Genomic DNA, 22,584 nt, shown 5'->3' on the forward strand with positions numbered 1-22,584 from the left:
TTACTTTTTAGTTTGATATGCTTTAAAAGCGTGTTTTTTAGTTTTTTTTTAAACTATATTTATTTTTAATTTTTTAGAAGATACTCGACCATCCTTTTTCCGTGATTACTATTACTAATGACTGCGAGGTGCAGCAACGAGTAATCCTCTAAGTCATTAATAGTACAAGTTATATTAACAGTGGCACCCCGATTTAGAAGATATTCAAAAAATTCTATTTTGCCAATATAACCAGAGAGACTCAGTGGTGTAACATTTAAATTATTTTTCACAATCGGCTCCGCGATTGAATAATGCTCGTACAGCATCGAAATGATTATTTTCTACTGCTAAAAGAAGTGGCGTATTGCCAAATTCATCTTTGCAATTAATGTCAGTACCGCGGTCAAGCAGTGGAAGATAGCGTTACATCATTTATTTTCAGCCATAGACGGGATTTGAAATCATGACTGGTAAGTTCGTTGTCTCGCGCCTACGACTTGCGCCTTAGCCCGCTTGGCCAACTGTGCAACTGATAGGGACAGAATGTATTAACACTAATAAGCCGAGTGCTCGAGTCGGAAAGTAAGTAGACGGTACGCATGCGCAGACAGCGTAGTTGTCTCACTTGCTCTCACACAGAGGCTGTGTGAGGAAATTATTTAACCCTGGCGATCCTAATCAGGATAATGAGATAAATTTATGAAATTATTATATTGTCGCTGATTCTTGATAAGTGTACAAAGTTTGAATTAAATCTGTCCGTTTAAAGTGGGTCAAAATCGAGTCCGAAGGAGTCGGTTACAAACATACATACATACAAACATACAGGTGAAGCTAATAAAAGGGTGTTAACAATTTGTCTCTGAAATGTTCCACAACTTCTTGGATGGATACTAGTCTGGGTCGATTTTGTATGGGACGAAATAAAAGGTATTTGACCCAATTGTAATAGTAATATTATAATGTCTTAGCTCCAAGCCAATTGTTATTGGTCACGAGAGATCAATTTAAAACTTATCTTTAGCCCGCGCAGTCAAATCAAAGTGTAATAATTTTGAAAATTAAACTTTTGCTTGTAATATCTATGGAATGCGTTAATTGTTATAAACGGGACGATATATCAAATTAAAGGTTATTAAATTTAGTACCTCACGTTCATTCATCATTTTTCAATAAGTCTACAAATTTTTAACATATTAAGATAAATCTTACAAAAACTATAATTTTCCCTTATGAATTTTCAATTCTTCATTACTTCAGTAACCAAGTGAAAAATACAAAAAAGTGAGACGAAATTTATTTCATACGTTTTAATATTTTCTTATGTTTATATAATATTAAAAGGATTATTGACTCGGTCACACCGATTTGGTTAGTTTTCAAGATCGTGGTGAATGAAGTCAAACATGTATTGTCCAAGATTAGGAATCGTTTGATAAGTTAATAGTAGTTTCAAGCAAATAAGTAGTTACATACATTAACATAATACAATTAGGTTGAGAAACGCCCATTTTAAGTCCATTTATGCAGTCTTGAAAATTGGTGCGGAATGGTTTCATTAGTCACCGAAGAAGCACATTTTTCACGTTTTCAAAATTTACCGTTATATGAAAGTAGGGGACGTGCAATAAGTGTTTCGATATACATACTTAAATATTTTAGTTCATTCCATTATGTGGAAAAGTGACTGCAGGAAAATCTTTAACATATCCTGGGAAATCCTTTTGAGGACTCTCCAGTTGGACGATATTGCTTTGCATTCAGCTTGAACGAAAAAGTCACTCCCTCGCACACTTTTCTGTAATCCGGTTCTTTCATCTAAGGGTTATTTATTCAATTGAAGAGACATTTTTTTGAAAAAAGACTGGATACTTAAGGTTCATTCCACGGTGACGGGTGTGACATTTCAACTCACATTTTAGGGCTTAATTCTTAAACTGTAATATAAAATTCTTTAAAAGGAGTATTTTCTAAGAGGTTTCCGAGATTTACACAATGCCTAGAAAAAGAAATTCAAAAATAATTTAACTCCGAACGAGTATCTGAATTTTAGTCACTGTGACGGGCGTGATGAGTACGTAAACCAAATTAGCTACTACTTACTTGCATCAGAGTTTTTATGCTAATTATGTCTTCTGCTTATGGTTTTAAATAGTTCATTGTATAGTTAAATAAACATTCTCAACATTTACGCCAAAGTTGCTTACCTCTATTGGAAATTATAGATTATATGTTCCGAATTCAACTGTGACGGGTGTGACGAGACTTTGTGACGGGTGTGACAAGTTGAGCATGAATACATAAATACACATTATTAGACAACTAAACTAACTTTAAAATCGGATTTTACGAACACGTACAAGATTCTGCCACCTAAAGAGGGGATAATCCTTTATAGGACTCTTCATCTCCATTGTATGCGTGAGTAATTGTAAAGTATCTTATTTTTAAATAATATGAGGCTGTTAACTATCAAACCGAGTCCGTTACCTTTAAAAACTGTTTTAGATATTGTTTTTTCCCTGACAAGCGAAGTAATGGTTTCTTTTTATCCGTGTCAGCATAGCTTAAATTTTCCCATCTCTCGAGCAACATATCTTTATGATTAGCTTTATCATCGCTGGTCACAAACAGATATATGACACATTTCAGATTAGCAGATAAGTAGCGGTAGCAGTCCCTGGCCGAGTTTATTGAAATTTATCAAACTTTAAATTGTGACGGGTGTGACATGTGACGGGCGTGACCAATATAATCGGCTCTTTTTTCGAAAATAAAAGCATGTAAATACTTAAAAGCAATTCGCACATATTCCTCTGTGTCATAGTGTTACTTTCGTCAGCTTTTTTACACTGTCCAAGATGTGTTTCCTTCAAAAATAACTAGTTTGTGTATTTTGTGACGGGCGTGACATTAAAATATGCTTTGCTTCAATATATAATAAAATATTTTGTACTTGCCCGAAAAATTTTGAAATTACACCGTTACAATGCTAACGATTTGTTCTCTCGACTAATGGCTTAAACAATGCAAAAAAGATAATAGACTACGAAAATCAGTCTTGTAAATTTTGAAAAAAATTAACCTCTCATATTGGATTGTAAATGGTACAACCTAAAGTAAAAAAATACCTAATTTTGAGATAAATTTCGGAATTTTGGCTTTCAGTCTTGAAAGTTAGATTTATTTACTCTTACTTACTAGCAATAATACAGTCAAATTCTTAAGTTTATTTTCGTTTCATTCGGTATCGATTACCGTGGAATGAGCCTTAAGTTTTTCGATATAACTTTAGTAAATGTTACTCGATCGGTTCGTAATAATTACCAAATTGAAGGCGAGACTTACTGTTACTGATTTATGATAATTATATGATGAAAATCGTTCAGATTATAAACAAATTTTTTTTAAATAAAAAAATGTTGATCAATTTTTTTTGTCATTTTCCTATATATTGCAATTTTTATATCGTATATATAAACATAAGTAAACTAATTAGTGTGTCTAGAAGTTGTGCCTGTTCAGTGTTTCCATACTCGTTTTCATAAACAAAATTTTTCCACGATGATGGAAAATAATGGCTTTTCTATAAGAGCTACCGAAATTGTTCCTAAATTTGCAAAAATGCACAAACTGCAGCTAATATTAAAAAAAAAAATTAGAATATTTGGAACCAGCGACCTAAATTCACGTCAGAAATATTAATGCTGTTACTTACATCTTTTGACTATAAGCCAGTGCAATTATCAAGATAACAATTAAAATTTTATTAAAAACAGATAACTCTGAGATTTGCAATAAGCTAAAGGGCTGCGAGAAATGATATTTGACTTTATCTTTTGTGTTAAAGGTTTCATTATCTAATAATATGCACCAAAATTTTTTGCCGAACCCAGAATTTTTAACAAGAATTGGTCTTATTCGACTAGTGTGCTGTGGGTCACTTGGCGGTCGATGCGCGGGCTCATACAATTAAAATAAAATACTTATATTTTGCAGGCTTTTTGTTGACTTCATGATTCATGAAAACTATTACCAAGGCATTTGAGAAAAATTAGATTTTCGACCCGCCCTAATGGATACGGCACGACACACGTGAAAACCGCGTTTTACTCTCCCCAGGGTAACGCGGGAGTAAGAGTGAACAGATCCGTGTTACAAATTATTAGGTCATTTATTAAAGACTAGCTTACACCCGCGGGTTTCAACCCGCGCTTTTATACAAATATGAAAAATAATTTAATGATGTTAGATTTTATTTCTGTGCCCATTTCGTTATAGCTCGTTATTTTTTAAGCGAGTTAAGGTATTTAGGCCGTTTAAAACTATGAAATTATAAAATCTCGTCTGCGCGCTAGGCATACGAAAGATATCAATCCCTCTAAGTTTACCTTAAAATGGTTCCAGTATACGACGCGTGAACGTGTAACCTTCTTGGAGGTGCCACGGTGGGCTTAAATATTTCCAACTCAAATTTAGTAACCTGACCTTGATAAAATACCACTTCTCATTACTGTAGCAAATGCCTCAAGAGAGCTTTAGATTATAAGGCCGAACCCGGCTCTCCCTTTCCCATTTAATGAAATTTATTCTGTCAGTACGGCACTTATAAAATAAATCTCCATAAAAAATTTAAAATACTTCGAGAGATTATCTATCCTTCCAGAGATATGTATTAAGAAGTTTTTAGTATGTATGGGAGGCGACATGCCTCCTTTTTTAATAACTCAAATTTTTTCCATGAGCAATTCATACATTTTGCATTCACAACTCCATACCAAGTTCCAGTATTCTTCCACAAACACTTCCAGGGATATGTGGCAAGAAAAAGTAAATTTGTACTGGAAGTGCCACGCCCCTTTTTCTTATGACCCGAATCTTCTTCCATGAAGTTAGAACAGATTTTACATACCCCAGTACCAAGTTCCAGTACTCTACCTTGAACACCTTTAGAGATAAGCAGTATAAAACAGTAAATTTGTACGGGAGGAACCATGTCCCCTTTTCGAAAAACGCAAATTTTTCTCCATGAGTATGGAATTAATTTTGTATACACATCTCGGTGTCATGTTCCAGTCCTCTGCAATAAACACCTCCAGAGATATGCAGCATAGAAAAATAAATTTGCATGGGAGTTGCCACAGCACCTTTTCCAATAACTCTCATTTTGCTCCATCAGTATGGTATTAGTTTCACATAATACATATGTACATATGTATTTCCATACCAAGCTTGAGTGCTTTACCTCAAACATTTGAAGAGATATGCAATATGAAACTTTCAGTCAGTATGGAAGGTGCTACGCCTCTTTTTCAAAAACGTCCATTTTTCTCCGTCAATATGAACATGTCTAGTTTGTCCGAGTTTGAAACCAAACACCAGTTATAGTAATTATTTTGTGTTTTACGCTTATAAAAAGCACATAATATAAAAAATTATAATTATTGTTATTAGTAATACATAAACTGGGAACTTTTACAAACCTAGTTTGTAAAACGTTTGTTGGTATATATCTTAATGAAAATGCACACCAAATTGCTTAGATTGATGAGGAAGCCCGACTTAGCCATACCGGATTAACTTGCTTTATGTGCACAGGGAAATTCCAGCATAACTTAATTAATCACCAAACCTACTTGATCAAATTAAGAGTTAACAATTAAAAATTTATTTTTTAATCGCGGTTACGATTAACTATTTAGTCAGATTAAAATTAATCATGATTAACTGTAATCAGATTGAATTAATCGAATTAACTGACTGATTAAAACATCAATCGATTAATGCCATCATTGATTTCACATACATATCACTATACCAAGTTTCAGTTCTCTCCCACAAATACTTCCAGAGATATGTATGTAATATGAAAATTCCAATTTGTATGGGAGGGGCCTTGAGTTATCGGACTTACTTTCAGTCTAAGACCATCCTTCCGAAACCTGTAGTAAGTGTACTAAATTTCGTTCTGATCGGAAAACCGGTTAAGAAAGTAGCCTATTTTTCAATCCAGGTCATAAACCATCTTTAAACAAAATTTCACTTTCAAACCGGTGGCAATTCTTAAAAAAGTAGCCTATTTTCCAGTCTAGGTCATAAGCTATCTGTGTGCAAACTTTCATGCAAATCGGTTCAGTCATTTACGCGTATTAATTTAATAAACTTTCCTAATACGTGATAACTGTTAAAATAGTAGCCTATTTTCCAACATAGGTCATAAGCTATCTCTGTGCGAAATGTCATGCAAATCTGTTCAGTCGTTTCCGCGTATTACTTTAATTAAAACTTTTTTAACAGGTGGCAACTCTCCAAAAAAATTAGCCTATTTTCCACTGTAGGTCATAAGCAATCTGCTTGCAAAATTTCATGCAAATCCGTTCAGACTTTTCCGCGTATTAATTTAATTAAACTTTTTTAGCAGGTGGTAACTCTTAAAAAAAAGTAGCCTATTTTTCAACCTAGCTCATAAGCTATCTGTGTGAAAACTTCCATGCAAATCAGTTCACTCATTTGCGCGTATTAATTAAATTAAACATTTCTAACAGGTGGCAACTCTTCAACTCTTTCTAACCTGGGTCATAAGCTAACTGTGTGCAAAATTTCATGCAAATCCATTTAGTCGTTTCCGCGAATTAATTTAATTTAACTTTTTACAGGTGGCAACTTTCCCAAAAATTCGCCTATTTTCCACTATAGGTCATAAACTCTCTGCTGGCAAAATTTCATGCAAATCCATTCAGTCGTTTCCGCGTATTATTTTAATGAAACTTTTTTAACAGGTGGCAACTCTTAAGAAAAGTAGCCTATTTTCCAATCTAGGTCATAAGCTATCTGTGTGCAAATTTTCATGCAAATCCATTCAGTCGTTCCCGCATATTAAATAAATTAAACTTTTTTAACAGGTGGCAACTCTTAAAAAATATCCTATTAACCAATCTAGCCCATAAGCTATCTGCGTACCAAATTTCATGCAAATCCGTTCAGTCGTTTCGGCGTGATGACTTCCCAAACATCCAAACATACAAACTTTCACATTTATAATATTAGTAAGATAAGATAACCAGAAGAACTGGGATAGGCACGTTAGTGACGCGGCCTTCGCGCTTCGAAGTGCCACTCACTCAGCCATCAACATGTCGCCGTATCACCCCACTTTCGGTATGCCTATGATACAGCATGCTGCATCATACCAACTATACCGGAAGCTGGGCTCGCTGAGAGATGTTGATTGCGAAGTGGAGGCTACTAGCGATAGAATGCAGCTTATATGGACAAACTTAAGAGGGAGTTGAAGTTAGCACAAGACCGAAGTAAAAGGTTTTACAACACTAGGAGTAGAGAAGTTAGGTTTCAAATCGGACAAGTGGTATACCGCCATAACTTTAAACAAGGTTCGCAAATTGGCAACTATAATTCCAAGTCGGCCCCGAAATAAATAAAGTGCATAGTATTGAGAGTAATAGGGAATTCTATGTACGAGCTCGGGGATTCTAGCGGTAAAAAGATCGGGGTATACCACGCTATAGATATTTTCGCGAAATAAAATCTTTTTGTTTATGTCGTAATTAAATGTTAGATGTTTACCATGTGTGCAAGGCCTGTCTATATGTATAGTTATTTATTTATTCATTTATTTTTATATACTTGACTAAATCTGTAATTATTTGACTATTTATTTATACACATCTATTTATTTATTTATTCATTTATTTCTATATACTTGATTACATCTGTAATTATTTGACTATTTATTTATGCGCATTTATTTAGTTATTTATACATTGACAGCTTACGGTAATATTTTAGGTCTTCAGCCTGAATAATACTTGTTTTCGAACAGCCCTAATGCCAGCATATGTACGTCTGTACAAGCATATGGCTATGTGTATACACAAACACATACATACGTACATGTATTAATACGCGCGGTTAACTATAATATCCCGCCGGATAATGAACTTTCAATAAGTTTCCTCTTAACGTCAGTTACTGTGCGGCGGTCCGAGTTAAGGTCTCGTAAACCTTTTACTTCACTTCGGTTTAGAAGATCAGCGCGAGCACATCAGCTACCAGGCCACTTATTTCCACAGCGTTATTCCCAAACGCCCCCGTATAAACATTTGGTCCATTCGGAGCCGTCCGACTTAGCTTACCATAAAATATTGCCAGCGCCATTTTGGGACCGTGTGATCATTGGAATACCAGCGAAACCACAGAAATACAGTCCACCGTCTTTTTCAAAGACAGTTTGCCACAACCAAATTGGGTCTGCCACAACAGCGAATAATACAAGGACAGGACGTCTGCGCCACAAATTTAAAAGTTCTTCGTCACCAAACAACACTTTTCCAGCATTCAACTCCTTATATACCGCCACAACTAAACATTGAAACCAACCAATCGCAAGGTACGTGGTTCAGTGCCCTTTACCACAATATAAACATATTTTGTGAAAAAATAACGACATCAAATCACGAAATATAAAAATACGCGAGTGCATGAGATAGCCTTATAAGCAGTTATTTTGTGAAAGCATCAGATATCGTGATATCGTGTTCATGTTATTCTCCACATTCGAGTGGCAACAGCGAAGATTGATTTAAAGTGTACACACACGCGACAGTGAAAAGTGTTATATCCATTTTAAAATTAGTTGCAACATCAGTTTTTTTGATTTCCGACTTTCTTGCTACCGTCATTAAATTAAACTCACTTTTATATTAGTTTTACAGAAGTAGTCAATTTGTTGCACTAACCTCTTCACGATTCACTTATCATTGGTTTGTGAACACATAACCTCACTTTTGCAATTTGCATGTTAATTGGCCTTTTTAATTCAAAGTAATCACCGGGGTCTTTTCACAACTAGCCTTTTAATTTACGTTAATCACTTTCACAAAGTCACTTTGTTGCATCTGGGCTCTATTGCTTTTTGATCGGCACACATTTTATTGGTTTATAAGGACGCTGCTGGTCCCTAGAAATACATATATCTACACGTATATATGTGCACAGTTGGGTGGCGAGTTTTATTTTCATGCACGTATCAAATTGACATATATCCATAACCTTTGCTGAAAAAAAATAAAATAAAGAATTGCAAAAATAACAAATATTTTAATTGTGGAGATATTTTACACTCTTTGGCGGTTTGGTATTTTAATCTAACGGCAAACCATTTCTTTTTGAAAATGTCAACAGGTTCGAATAATCTGCTACATATTTGCCTTTAGCATTATCAAATCTTCGAAAAGATTTTTAAATTTTTAACGAACTCCTGTTCTTTCTGTTGGTTTAAACCCATCTTCAACCTCACAATGGATTCATTCATGAGCTTAGCGGAAGAAGTGGCAGAATTCGAGTCCGACTTTCTTGCTTCGCCAATATCAGAGCAAAATAAGCATGTCATTGCGAAGCAGGAAGAACTCAGAGCTCTGTGAGAGAAAACAAAACTAGCTTACGATGCCCTCAACACCTCTGAAGAGTTTCCACAAGAAGATAAGAGGACATACAGAAAAATAAATAGAGACGCGTTTGCTAGTTATGTAAATTACATGTCGTCTTTGGCTGCTCAGGCTGAGAAACTAGCAAAAGAAGAACGGGATGTAATTTAATTAAACTTTTTACAGGTGGCAACTTTTCCAAAAAATTCGCCTATTTTCCACTGTACGTCATAAGCTCTCTGCTGGAAAAATTTCATGCAAATCCATTCAGTCGTTTCCGCGTAGAAGCCTATGCGAAAACACAATATTCACCTTCCACCGTGTGATACCGATGTTTTCAAAGGCGATTATCTGTCTTGGCCAACATTTCAAGATATGCGCACGGCCATTTACATCTCGAATCAGGAGCTTACTCCAGTTGAGAAGCTATATTATCTTAACCAAAAAACCAGAGGTGAAGCCAAAGACATTGTGAATAAGTGCCTTATGACTAATGAAGGTTTCGCCACAGCGTGGAACAATTTGTGTGAGCGATACGAAAATAAGCGTATCCTCAATAATACACAATTAAAAATTCTGTTTAATCTTAATTCCGTTGATGGTGAGAGTGGTAGCTCAATAAAAAGATTACAGCGCGATATTAACAATTGTTTGCCATCCCTACAATGTCATCATATTAACATTTCAAATTGGGACGCAATTATTGTATATCTTTGCTCTACTAAATTGCCTGACAGTACTTTGGCTCTATGGGAGCAAACCATAGACCACTTAACGAAGTGGGAAGATATGGACACGTTCCTATCTAACAGGTTTCAAACCCTGGAAACCCTTACAGGTTAAAGAGTACAAAAGCGGTTAAAGCGCCAAAGCCGCAAAACACCAAAAACCCTACAGAAGCCTATACCAAAAGACTTGATGCATTCCAAGCAAGCGTGACCAAGTTCACTTGCACAATGTGCAAAACGAATGAGCACAAACTACGCCGCTGTTCCAAATTTTTGAAGCTTACGCCTGATGAGAGGTTTAATTTCTTAAAGAGCAACAACAGTTGCCTGAATTGTTTGAGTGCTGCACAAACCGTGCACAAGCCCCTTTAATTGCAGCACGTGCCACTCGCAACATCACTCACTCCTGCATATTCAGACAAATGTGCAAAAGGCAACAGCGGCTCGCACGCCGACTGGACCTGCCAATAACACTGCATCATCCTCTCAACAGGCTCAAGCAAAGCGCAGCTTTAATAATAGAACTAATAACAATAAAAGCAAAAACGTTAAGTATTGTTATGCTAAACGAATTCAGGTGTGCTCCTAGGAACAGCTCGCGTAAATATACGTCTCAATGGCACAGATTTTACTGCTCGAGCACTTATTCATTCTGGTTCTGAGGTGTTCGTTCATAACAGAACGACTCAAACGCAGAATCAACCTGCCAGCTAAGAGGATGCATGCCCAAGTCTCGGGCGTTACGAATGCAACCTCTGCGCAGGTCAAAGAGGCATGCAGCATAGAACTTCGATACCCAGTTGATCCATTGTTCAGCCTGCATGCAACGGTGCTCGTCCTAACAAAACTAACTGGAAATCTACCATCCTGTCATATCAGCGCCATGACTATGCAGGCATTTCCAGGTCTTGTTCTAGCTGATAAACGGTTCTACGTTAATGAAGACGTAGACCTCGTACTTGGCGGAGATATTTATCCCCAAACTATTTTATGCGGCCTGAAGAAAATTGTACTCAGTACACTTCTCGCCCAAGAAACCGTGTTCGGGTGGATATTAACCATTTGCACAGATGCACCCAATCCAACCAACAATATAGTTTCGTATCACAGTGAAGTTGCTTTGGACAAGCATACTGCATTCTGGGAACTAGAAGACATATCAAAAAACAAAAGCTTGAACGAAGACGACAAATACTGTGATGAACTTTATCGGAAGACAACTCGTAGACGAGAAGACGGAAAATACGTAGTCTCGCTACCATTTAGGCAGGCATTTTCCGCAAATATCTGCCTAGGCCCTTCTCTTAAAAAAGCATGCTCTCAGTTCTTCCGGAATGAGACACGGCTTGCAAAGGATACCGTCCTACAAAAAGAGTATAATAGGGTACTAGCTGAATATGAATCACTAGGACACATGTCCAGATAACTACTGATAACTACTTTTTGCCTCACCACGCTGTTCAACGGCTAATGGCACAAGTCTGAACGATGTACTTCTCCCAGGTCCAGTTCGCTAAGCAGATCTTCCGATCCTTATACTCCGCTGGAGGTTATACAGATACGTTTTTAATAGTGACATCGAGAAGATGTACCGACAAATTTGGGTGGATAGCAACCATACCAAATATCAGCGGATAGTTTTCCGTACAAACCCGAACGAACCTGTAAGTCTATACGTATTAAAGACTGTCACTTTCGGGATTAATTGTGCTCCTCACCCCGCGATAAGGACCATTTTACAACTGGCTGACGATGTAGAAAGTTCTTCCCCAATAGCATCTAAGATTAGGGTGTCCGTTATTTCCCAAGTTGATTTTTTTTTCGCTGCCGCCCCCTGAAGTTTTGGTTTTTGTCCCAAAAAAAATTATCCAATCTAAATTAGCTCTTAATTTTCAATTTAAATCGTGCCAAAATCTTGTCACTTTTCCCATTAAAATAACATGGGATTATTTTACTTTTTGCATTTAATTTTTTATCTCCAAAATAAATAGACTTCTAACCTTGACAAAGACATATTCTAGTACAAAATTTTGCGCTCTACAAAAAAGGTCTCGTTGGTTTTTTCGATAAAAATATTCCTTAAAAATTTATACGCGGTTAAAGTTATGCACATAGCTTATAATCAAATTTTTCTATCATTCACTGCAAATTGTAATTGCGCTTTTTGATTTTGACTGAAAGAGAATCTAGATTCATATATTCGATAAAACGATAAGTATTTCTCTGCCAACTTTAATATGGAACACTAATATTGCACCATCTATGATCAACAGCACAAAATTATAGTTTAAGGTTATTGTTTCATTGTCTTTCAGTGTTCGTAAACGTGCGTTTCAATTAAAAAGAATAAGCAAATTTAGAGTAGTTTTTTCTATTAAATATAACTTGTATCAAGATAAGTTATGTAGTGATTTTATTTTGATACATTTATACGTGATAAAAAGTATTGGATTCAATCAAAAGATTTATTGAATTAACAAATTATTCGACTCTATCCTTTACCACTTACGCTCAGCCTACGGAATTATAACTTACATAATTAAATCCTTATTTAACTTGAAATTAATTTATTGAAAATGACTCAATCGATGACTTTACGTGATCAAGTGTTTCTTTTGGGTAAAACGAGTGACACGATTAGCGGAGATAAGTTACCAATCAATAAACAAGTTCTGAAATTATTATATTATCATACCAGACAATAAAAAAAACACTTGCAGCCAGTTACTTAATAGTTCTAGAAGAAGTGTGCAAATTTTGGAGCAGAGCTGGGATTCCAGTACAAAAAAAGATCGATGTGTGAAAAAATTAGAAAAACTCTATACCTCGTACAGATATTTACAAAAAAGCTCAAATCAAGGGCGCGAGCTTGAGTTTTCCGAATGTCTTGAAAAATTATTTGATATTGCTCATGGTGATACTCAAAATACAGTTGATAGTTTCACGGCAGATTTTTTACATTATCAAAGGCAGGGTTGTTGCGAATATTCGTATTCGCATTCGCAACCGCGGAGCTTCCGCATTAAATTTAACATTCGCATTCGCTTTCGCATTCGCAATAATCTTTTGCGAATGCGACTATTGAAGGGACCGAAAATAACAGTTATTTTTTTAACGAGTGAAACTTGGCCAAATATTTTTTATTCCAAAATAAAAGTCCTTTCCGGGTAATAAACAAACCGCTTATCCAAATTAAACAAGTTTGGTATCAAATGAAAGAGGACCTAAATAGTTTTAAAACTGATACTTCTAAACGAGAAAAGCCACCTATTGAAAAATATTTCAATTAAATATGTTAACTAATTACCATAGAAATTATAAAAAAATATAAATAGAGGTGGTCACGTTGGTTCCTTATTTCTGTTTAAAAGCTATATCAGTCCTCTTTCATATGATACCAAACGTGTTTAATTTGGACGAGTGGTTTGCTTATTATCCGGAAAGGACTTTTATTTCGGAATCAAAAATATTTGGCCAAGTTTAACTCCTGAAAAAATATAACTGTTACTTTTGGTCCCTGGAATATTGTGCAAGTGCAGAAGAACAGATTAAAAATGAATTACAAAAACTAAAATCGAAAAACGTCGATGACGTTACAGGCTCTCCAAATTCAGAAAGAACCAAAAGAATGAGAATGAAGAATTCTTTGGAAAACAGCGGTGTTTAAACAACGATGCTAGATTGTGAAGATGAAAGTCAGGAGGATACATCCGACATTTGCATTCCCGATGCAATTCTAAAAAGGGAATTATTGCACCGCAATAAAAAAATTAATATAACTGAAAGTCCTCTCAACTGGTGCAGCGTCAATCGAAAATAATTTACAATTTTGTCAAGCTTCAAGTTTTATCAAGTTTGTCGCCTCGAACGGGTAGTTATTTAGTGGCGCAGACTTGATTTACGACCCTTTAAGAAACAGACTGTAACCCGAAAAGGCAACATTACTTTTTAATAACAAGTTTTTATTGAATACAAAGTTCCAATTTTTAAATTCAAGCACTAAAAAAACATTATAAAAAATGTCTAACCTTTCAATTTTTTATTTACCTAAATCACCTAATTTGCCCGAGCTTCTCCTCCAATTTGTGGCGTGCGCCTTGATGCTGTCACACAAAGGGGAGGGGCCTACAATTTTATGCCGACTCCGAACGGCGATTAAATTTTTATGAGAAGCTTTTTTTCATGGCAGAAATACACTCGGAGGTTTGCTATTGCCTGCCGAGGGACGACCGCTGTTAAGAAAACACCTTTTTTCTATATTTTTTGGCGATGTTGCTTTGACCAGGGTTTGAACCCAGGCGTTTCGGAGTTGAAGCGCGCACTGTTTACCACTACACCATAGCGGCCGACAGCTCGGCCAAACACTACCATATGGGTAAGCGCCAATCTATTATTATCTATATATTAATACGCTAACGAAATCCCATACAAATCTGTTCCTCCCTACTGCTGCTATGAATTTCAAAATTATTTAACATAATGTATATTACTCCACCAAAAAATATAAGAGACCTAGACGATCAACAGGTGATGATGGACATAAAAACTTCCCAAGCAAAATGAAAAATTGTGTAAAAAAGTGAGGTGGTCGAATTTCGACAACGGGGTGATACTAGTTATTATTAAATCACCTAAATTATTTCTTAATAAAATTATAGTTTAAAAAATTAAAACCTCGCTATTAAAATTTCCATTCGTACTGTCCTCAGCAGCGTTGCCATTTTAGCCGTTTTCCGGCTAGATTTAGCCGGTTTTGATAGCAACCAGCCGGAGAAAATTCGATTTAGCCGGCAGCCGATTTGTTAGCCGGTTTGTAAAAAAAAGTTAGCCGTTTTTAGCCGATTTTACTATTTGCCTAATTTTCAGGTGCAAAAAGTAAACAAGTTGTTCGAAAGCAATAATGCAGACCTAATGAAGATTTTTAATGAACTCAATGTTTTACTTTCGCATCTATGCTCCCTAGTGGTTATTAGCGCGGACACATTTGATCCTATATGCTCCCCGTTGGAACCATACCTTGCTCTATTCCTCAGTTTTTTCACAGTTTTGAAGAATATTTAAAAACAAAAGTAAGCACAAACGCTTTTGACCACGAAGCCGAGAAAATAATTCGAGAAAATGGTCGCTATTTCATTATCACTTTAATAAAGGAATTACGCCAACGCCTCCCTACAAATATTGCCACACTAAAAAAAATTGACTTTTTTCGGTTGGAAATGCATTAAGAGTAATTAAACCAAAAGTATTAGTTCAACTACAGCAACAAAAACACAAATATAACGCCGACGAAATAACATCCATAGAGATGCAATAGCAACGGTTAACGTTACATACCTGGAGTAATTTAGACTCAACTGTAAATTTTTGGGCCGAAGTTTATCAATTTCGAAATGCCCTAGGAGAAAACCCTTTTGCTGACCTTTGCAACCTAGTTTTTAGTTTTCTTGTTTTGCCTATAACTAATGCAGAAGTAGAGCGAATATTTAGTTCAATGAATATAATAAAAACTAAGCAAAGAAATCCAATGTGTGTTAAAACGTTAAACGCTATTTTATATATAAGAACCGGTTCAAAACGTGAAGAAAAATGCTGCCATAATTTTACTGTAGATGACGATCTCTTAAAATTAATGAATTCAGGTGATATATACAATAGTGATTCATTTGATGATGAGGAATATACACTCGATATAAATTAATGGTTTTAATTAGTCTTTCGTTTCTTGCGATTTATTTAAATAAAGCATATGGATTTTCACTAAAACATTTTAGCCGTTTTTAGCCGCTTTTTTTTGCCAATCTAGCCGGTCGGCCCAAAAAGTTCTGGCAACACTGGTCCTCAGGTGTCTTTAAGAATGGAAGTTTAAAGCAGTTCCCATTCGTACCCTGTAGGGAAACCGCGGACTAGGGAATCAAATTTCTAGTTCCGTACTAGGTCTTCATCGCCAAAAACGAACTAGTCCGATAGGAACTAGATCCCCACCAGTCCAAAATCGGCGAAAAGTGGTACTTTTAAGAAACTAATTTTTTCTTTTTTTTCACTAGAAATCTATATCTAAAGTGACGAATTTAGAAATGGTTCGGAACTATAGAAAAAGGGATGCAAAACGAACTAGATCCTATTTGTCGAATTTAGAACTATTTCGGAACTATCGAATAAGGGATGCAGCGGTGGGCTTGTTTACTCTACATAGATATGTGCTCGGCGGCTTTTTCGTTCAAATACGCTTCTCTTCTGTGCTTCGCAGATGCTATTTCATAGTTTGGTAATACAAAACAAAGCTTTGTGTTAACATATTAACATCTTGGGGCCTACTGGAATCTAACCAATAACAGCGAGCACTTCTGCAAAGTCAGCTACAGCCAAAGGTATGTAAACGTACATTTCTTACAATCATTCAAACAAATTTAATTTCAAATTTGAAAAAATGTTTCTTTGAAAATAATGTAAAATCACACACGGAAGAACCGAAAAGATTGAAAAATCATGATACTTTTTTCTTTCGTCTGTCGATTTTAGAACTGGTTCGGAACTATAGAATTTAGGACTATTTCGGAACTATCGAAAAAGGGATGCAGCGGGCGGCAATTGACACTTCCTAGGACATCGCCATGTTAAATTCGCCAGTTGCTTGCATGCAAAAGAGATTTGTCGCGAACCAGTACTGGGTCTAAATGTACTAGAAGCGCCCCAGTTCAGAACTAGAGATTTTCCCCACAGGGTACGGTCATCAGGTATGTAACTTGAGAATGGAAATCGCTGCATCTTTTAGGCGCATCAATATTACATAGTTACATCCCGAGCTAATAAAAGCGAGGTATTAATAAAAATACTTGACATCCGCATTCGCTTCCGCATCCGCGGATGTTAGCTTTTAAACATCCGCATCCGCGGATGTCTAAAATTCCACATTCGCAACATCCCTAATCAAAGGACAGCAAAAAGGATCACTTACGTGCTTTTAACAAAAATGATAATCTTTTAAGTTACCTGGTATGTTGATGATTAATAATTGCAATGATTGAAAATTAGAATTTCTTGTAGACCACTAATTTTGTTATTAAATTTAGAAAAACTTGTTTTTGAGGAAGATATTGATTCTACTACATCTCAACCTATTGATAAAGCTCGATCAACATCTGTAGCCCGTTTCTGTAACTTTTCTCTACCGATTATTTCTCTACTGGTAGAGAAAATATGTCACTCTCACCTACTAATTAGCAGTAGATTACAGGGCGGCGAATTCATATCTCAATTCGCCTTGGTAGAGAATTGTTACAGAAACGAGCTACTGATAATATCGACTTAACACTCTCGGATAACAATCGTTCAGATTGTGGTAATTAATTCATGTGCTTGGTGTACCTCTTGATAAATTAAATTATTTTATGTATGAAAATTCTATTTTATGAAAAGTGTAATGAATAATTGACTTAATGAAACAAAACTCACTATATCTATTTTTTTGTTTTCAATTTTTAGACATAACTCTACCGCCGAGCGCAAAAAGTACATCGGAGCAACCATTAAGTGGCGAAACATCGGCCTTTTTGCAAAGCACATCTTTAATGTTTGAGGCACAGGGGCGAAATTATCAAATGAAAAATGAGAGAGGAACAATAAATTTTCTGACGGAACATGTTGTTGCTACATTCGACAATTGTAAGATTTCTTATAGAAATTCCGTAAGAATAATATCAGCTGTCGCGATGGCCCTTAGAGTAGATACTGATAATTTAATTCTTAACAAGACTTCGTTTAATGAACGTAGGTCGAAAATTCGGAAAGATGCTGCTGAACGTATGAAGAAGTTATTTGGTGACACTGAGGTTGGAGCTGCGGTGGTTCATTGGGATGGAAAATTAATACCAGATGGACTATCTAGTAAAAAGGTTGACCGAGTGCCTACATATAATAATTCGAAGCATGACCGTTGAAAAAATATTAAACGTACCGGCATTACCGGTTGGAAGAGGAATAACTCAGGCTCAGGAAATTTTCAAGAGTGTACAAGAATGGGTATTATCTGACAATATCCAAATCTTGTTTGTCGAAATGGAGCAGCAACCAATTTAGAGCAGTTTTTACAAAAAGATCTTCTGTATTTACCTTGTAGACATCACATCTACGAATTGGTCTTAAATTTTGTTTTTGTGACAAAATTTCCGGGAACTGATGGGCCAAACGTTCCTCTGTTTAAACAATTTCAGGAAACTTGGAATGTAATTGATCAAACTAAATATAATAACGGTCTTACAAGAAATAAAATTCCTAAAAAACTGTTAGCAAAAGTTGAAAAAACAAATGAAACGATCAAAAACTTTCTAAGTGAAATTCTGCCTCGCGATGATTATAAAGAGCTTTTGGAGTTGTGTCAAATTTTTCTTGGCACGATGGAAGCTGATAGTGTGAAATTTTATAAACCAGGAGCATTTCACCATGTCCGCTGGATGTCAAAAGCGATCTATTCGCTGAAAATATTCATTTTCCGGGACATTTTTGAGGTAGATCGAGCACTGCAACAAAGTCTTTTGGATATTTGTTTATTCATAGTATTTGTTTACGTGCCATTTAGGTTTACGGCACCTCTTGCAGCATCGGCTCCATATCAAGACTTGAATTTTGTAAAAACTGTACATCAATACAAGACGATTGATAAGAAACTTTCTGAAGCAGTCTTGCACAAATTCAAAAATCGTTTGTGGTATTTGAATGCTGAAGCTGCTGCTCTGGCTTTTTTCGATCCGAATATACCGATTTTTATGAAACATAAAATGATTGAAGCATTAAAATGCCATGAAGATATGGATTTTGATTACCCTAAACGCTACGTAGTGAATTCAGACAGTGAAATTATCAATTTACAAAAAAGAGATATTTACTTTTTTATTAATTCTAATTCGAGTAAATATTTTGATCCATTCAACATAAATAAAAAATTTTTAGAGTGTGATGTTGAAAAATGGTCAACTAATGATGATTACTTAGAAGGTTTGGATATTGTAAATAATCTGCAAGTTATTAATGATGTAGCTGAGAGAGCAGTTCAGTTGACTCAAGATTACATCAATATTTTGACTACTAAAGAAGACCAAAAACATTATTTAATACAAGTTGTACGTGAATACAAGGATACTTACCATAACGCTACAAAAAGCTGCTTAACAACGAAACGTGATTAAAAAGACAAAAAAATATTAATAATACATCGTAATATTAGTTGTAATGCATTGTTTCCGTTATTGTCACTGAAAAGATTGGTCAATAAAATTGTATGACAATTTTCATGAGTTCAATGATTATATTACAGAAAAATTCAATAAAACTGAAATAATTACGATTATAAGCTATGTGCATAACTTTAACCGCGTATAACTTTTTAAGGAATATTTTTATCGAAAAACCAATGAAACCTTTTTTGTAGAGCGCAAAATTTTGTATTAGATTATGTCTTTGTCAAGGTTAGAAGTCCATTTATTTTGGAGAAAAAAAATTAAATGCAAAAAGTAAAAAAATCCCATGATATTTTAATGGGAAAAGTAACAGGATTTTGGCACGATTTAAATTGAAAATTAAGAGCTTATTTAGATTGGATAATTTTTTTTAGGACAAAAACTAGAACTTCAGGGGGCGGCAGCGAAAAAAAAAATCAACTTGGGAAATAACGGACACCCTAATCTTACATACTACGAAAATGCTACTACAGCATCGACTCTACCGTAAAAGCAAGAGATGAAATCTCTGAAGTGCTACGGTCAGCCGGTTTTCCGCTAAGGAAATGGACCTCAAACTGTGCGGAAATTCTCAAGGACATCCAAAAAACGGATCTACTCAGTGAAGACTTTTTGGCATTCAAAGATAACAGCACGGTTAAGGCTCTTGGCATAAGATGCAATGCCCATTCGGATCTTTTCTATTTCATTACAAGACCATTGGCGGACCGCGATACACTTACAAAAAGGGCGATACTATAAGCTATCGCCAAGCTATTTGATCCGCTAGGATGGCTTGCTCCAATAGTCGTCGTAGCAAAAATAATTATGCAGAGTATTCGGCTAGAAGGCACAGACTGGGATGAGACTGTGTCTTCTACTACTTTGGAACGCTGGCAGAATTTTACCAAACATTACCATGAAATAGACAATATTAGAATACCTCGATGGGTACACTTCTCACCAGGAGATGACATCGAGATACAGGGTTTCTGCGACGCATCAGAAAAAGCATATGCGGCTACGGCATACATGCGCGTCAAAAGAGATGACAAAGTTTTGGTAAACCTTCTTTTGGCAAAAACCAAAGTAGCTCCTGTCAAAACCATCTCGCTACCACGACTATAACCTTACGGAGCCGTGCTGCTCGCGGAAATTATAGAATCCATAATCAACAACCTCAACCTAGGCCAAGTGAAAACATATCTTTGGACGGACTCGACCATCGTACTCGCTTGGATATGAAAGCCGCCTTGTTCTTAGTCAACCTTCGTCGCACACCGAATAACGAAAATCGTAGAAAAAGTCGGTAATAAGGACTGGTTTCATGTAAACTCGGCTTCGAATCTAGCCGATTTGTCTAGCAGAGGACTACCTGCTTCGGAATTGGTCTCAAATTTTTTGTGGTGGCAGGGACCTTCTTGGTTGCAAGAAGACAACTCTACCGAGAGCTTTGAGAGTGTTATCATTTGTTATGAGATTCAACCGAAGAACTCACCCGAAAACAAAAGCTTCATTTCAGGAAAATTTTTGTTTAATTTCATCAGATGAAATTAAGACAACGACACAGCTCTTGATAAAAATCTACCAGAAGCAATACTACGGTGAAGAATATACGAATTTGAAAACTAGAAAACCCATCGATGCAAAGAGTGAAATCCTTCCGCTTAATCCGTTCGTCGACAAGCACGGCATCATCAGGGCTGGAGGTCGCCTCGGAGCAACCCAGGACTTAGCATATAATGAGCGCCACCCAATCATTATCCCGTATAACTGCACATTGTCTCGTCTGTTGTTATAGTCCTGTTGATTCACCAAATCTCCTTACACGGAGAAAATCAACTCATGCTACGCCTTATCCCTACCCAGTACTGGATTCCCAGGGTAAAAAACATGATAAGGTCTACCATCCATAATTGTAAAATTTGTATCATCTACAAAAAACGATCTCAGACGTTTACCAGACCTTTTGACATCAAAAGCTACCGCGGCAGAGGTTGTCGAATATCCAAAGAATATGTTTGCCTCTTCGTTTGTTTCACTACTAAAGCGATTCACTTAGAAGCTACCAGTGATCTTAGCACCCCATCCTTTCTAGCAGCATTCGCTCGGTTCGTAGCTAGAAGAGGATGTCCGAAAAATGTCTACTCCGACAATGGTACAAACTTTGTCGGAGCTTGACGATCTTTACGATCTGAATTCAAAGCTTTCTTGTCTGACGCGCGAGACAAAACGACTTCCAAATACAACCATCAAACACTTACATGTCATTTTGTACCTGCTTCCGCTCCTCACATGGGAGGACTCTGGGAGGCAGGTGTAAAAAGCTTTAAACGCCACTTTAAAAAGTTGGCGTCCGCTCAAAAATACACCTTTGAAGAGCTCAGTACGCTTTTATGCCGGATTGAGGCATGCCTCAATTCGCGACCACTGAGTCCCTCTTCAAATGAGCCAAATGATCTGTAGCCGCTTACTCCAGGCCATTTTCTCACTGGTGGACATCTTATGGCTCCGCCAGAACCTGATGTGAATGAGAATCCTGAGTCCATCGTCAATCGATGGCTAAAACTAAAAGCACTGCATCAGACGTTTTGCAGGCGATGGAAAGTGGAGTACTTAGCCGAACTACAAAAGCGAATTAAATGGAAGCACCCTAAGGAGAATATGAAAACAGGTGATCTTGTGGTTATCAGGGAAGACAATCTACCCCCAACTGAATGGAGGTTAGGGCGAGTAGTCAACTTACACCCCGGTACCGATGGCAGAGTGCGCGTAGTGGACATCCTGACGGAGAAAGGTCAAGTTACTAGAACTCTAGTGAAGTTGGTTCTACTCCCGCCATACAACGATGGAAACTCGGAGCCAACCACCACCTCATAAACTACCCTTCATATGCCTTTATTATATTCCACTTCCTTTTAGCATAACATTCCACTTCTAGGTAATAGGAGGGATTCCATGTCTAACTTTTTTTTAGATAATTTGTGATAGTTTTCCGAGTTGATCTGGTCACACAAAAGGGACCATCCTCAAATCTGAATTCACAATTAAAATTGCAGAAGTAGCGAACTACTCCGCTTCAGAATGAGATGCAAGCGGTCGAAGATTAGCAAGTTTAGCGAACGAATTCACGAAACATACAATTGATGACTCCGGTGTGTTTCTTATGAACAAAATCGTCAGCTCCTTCATAGTAGTAATTTGTTTTCCATACGTACT

At 36.3% G+C, this 22,584-nt stretch overlaps 1 protein-coding gene across 3 annotated transcripts in view; it reads left to right on the forward strand.

Annotated features, from left to right (window-relative positions):
• LOC118749364 overlaps positions 1-19,426 on the forward strand; it is a 910,564-nt gene extending 891,138 nt beyond the window's left edge. For 2 of the 3 annotated variants that reach the window (XR_004994207.1, XM_036484160.1), the window contains exon 2: positions 17,636-19,426. Coding sequence is in view for 2 of the 3 variants with exons in the window: in XM_036484160.1 (XP_036340053.1) it covers positions 18,547-19,335 (789 nt within the window). In the remaining variant the exon portion in view is untranslated. Of the gene's footprint in view, positions 1-17,049; positions 17,147-17,635 lie in introns of those variants that run through there. The other variant, XM_036484161.1, reaches the window with a different exon arrangement.
• Positions 19,427-22,584: the final 3,158 nt, after the last annotated feature.

The sequence above is a fragment of the Rhagoletis pomonella genome, unplaced genomic scaffold (genome assembly GCF_013731165.1).
Source record: "Rhagoletis pomonella isolate Grant_MI unplaced genomic scaffold, Rhpom_1.0 Rhpom_scaffold_00015, whole genome shotgun sequence".
NCBI classification, from domain to species: Eukaryota; Metazoa; Arthropoda; class Insecta; order Diptera; family Tephritidae; genus Rhagoletis; species Rhagoletis pomonella.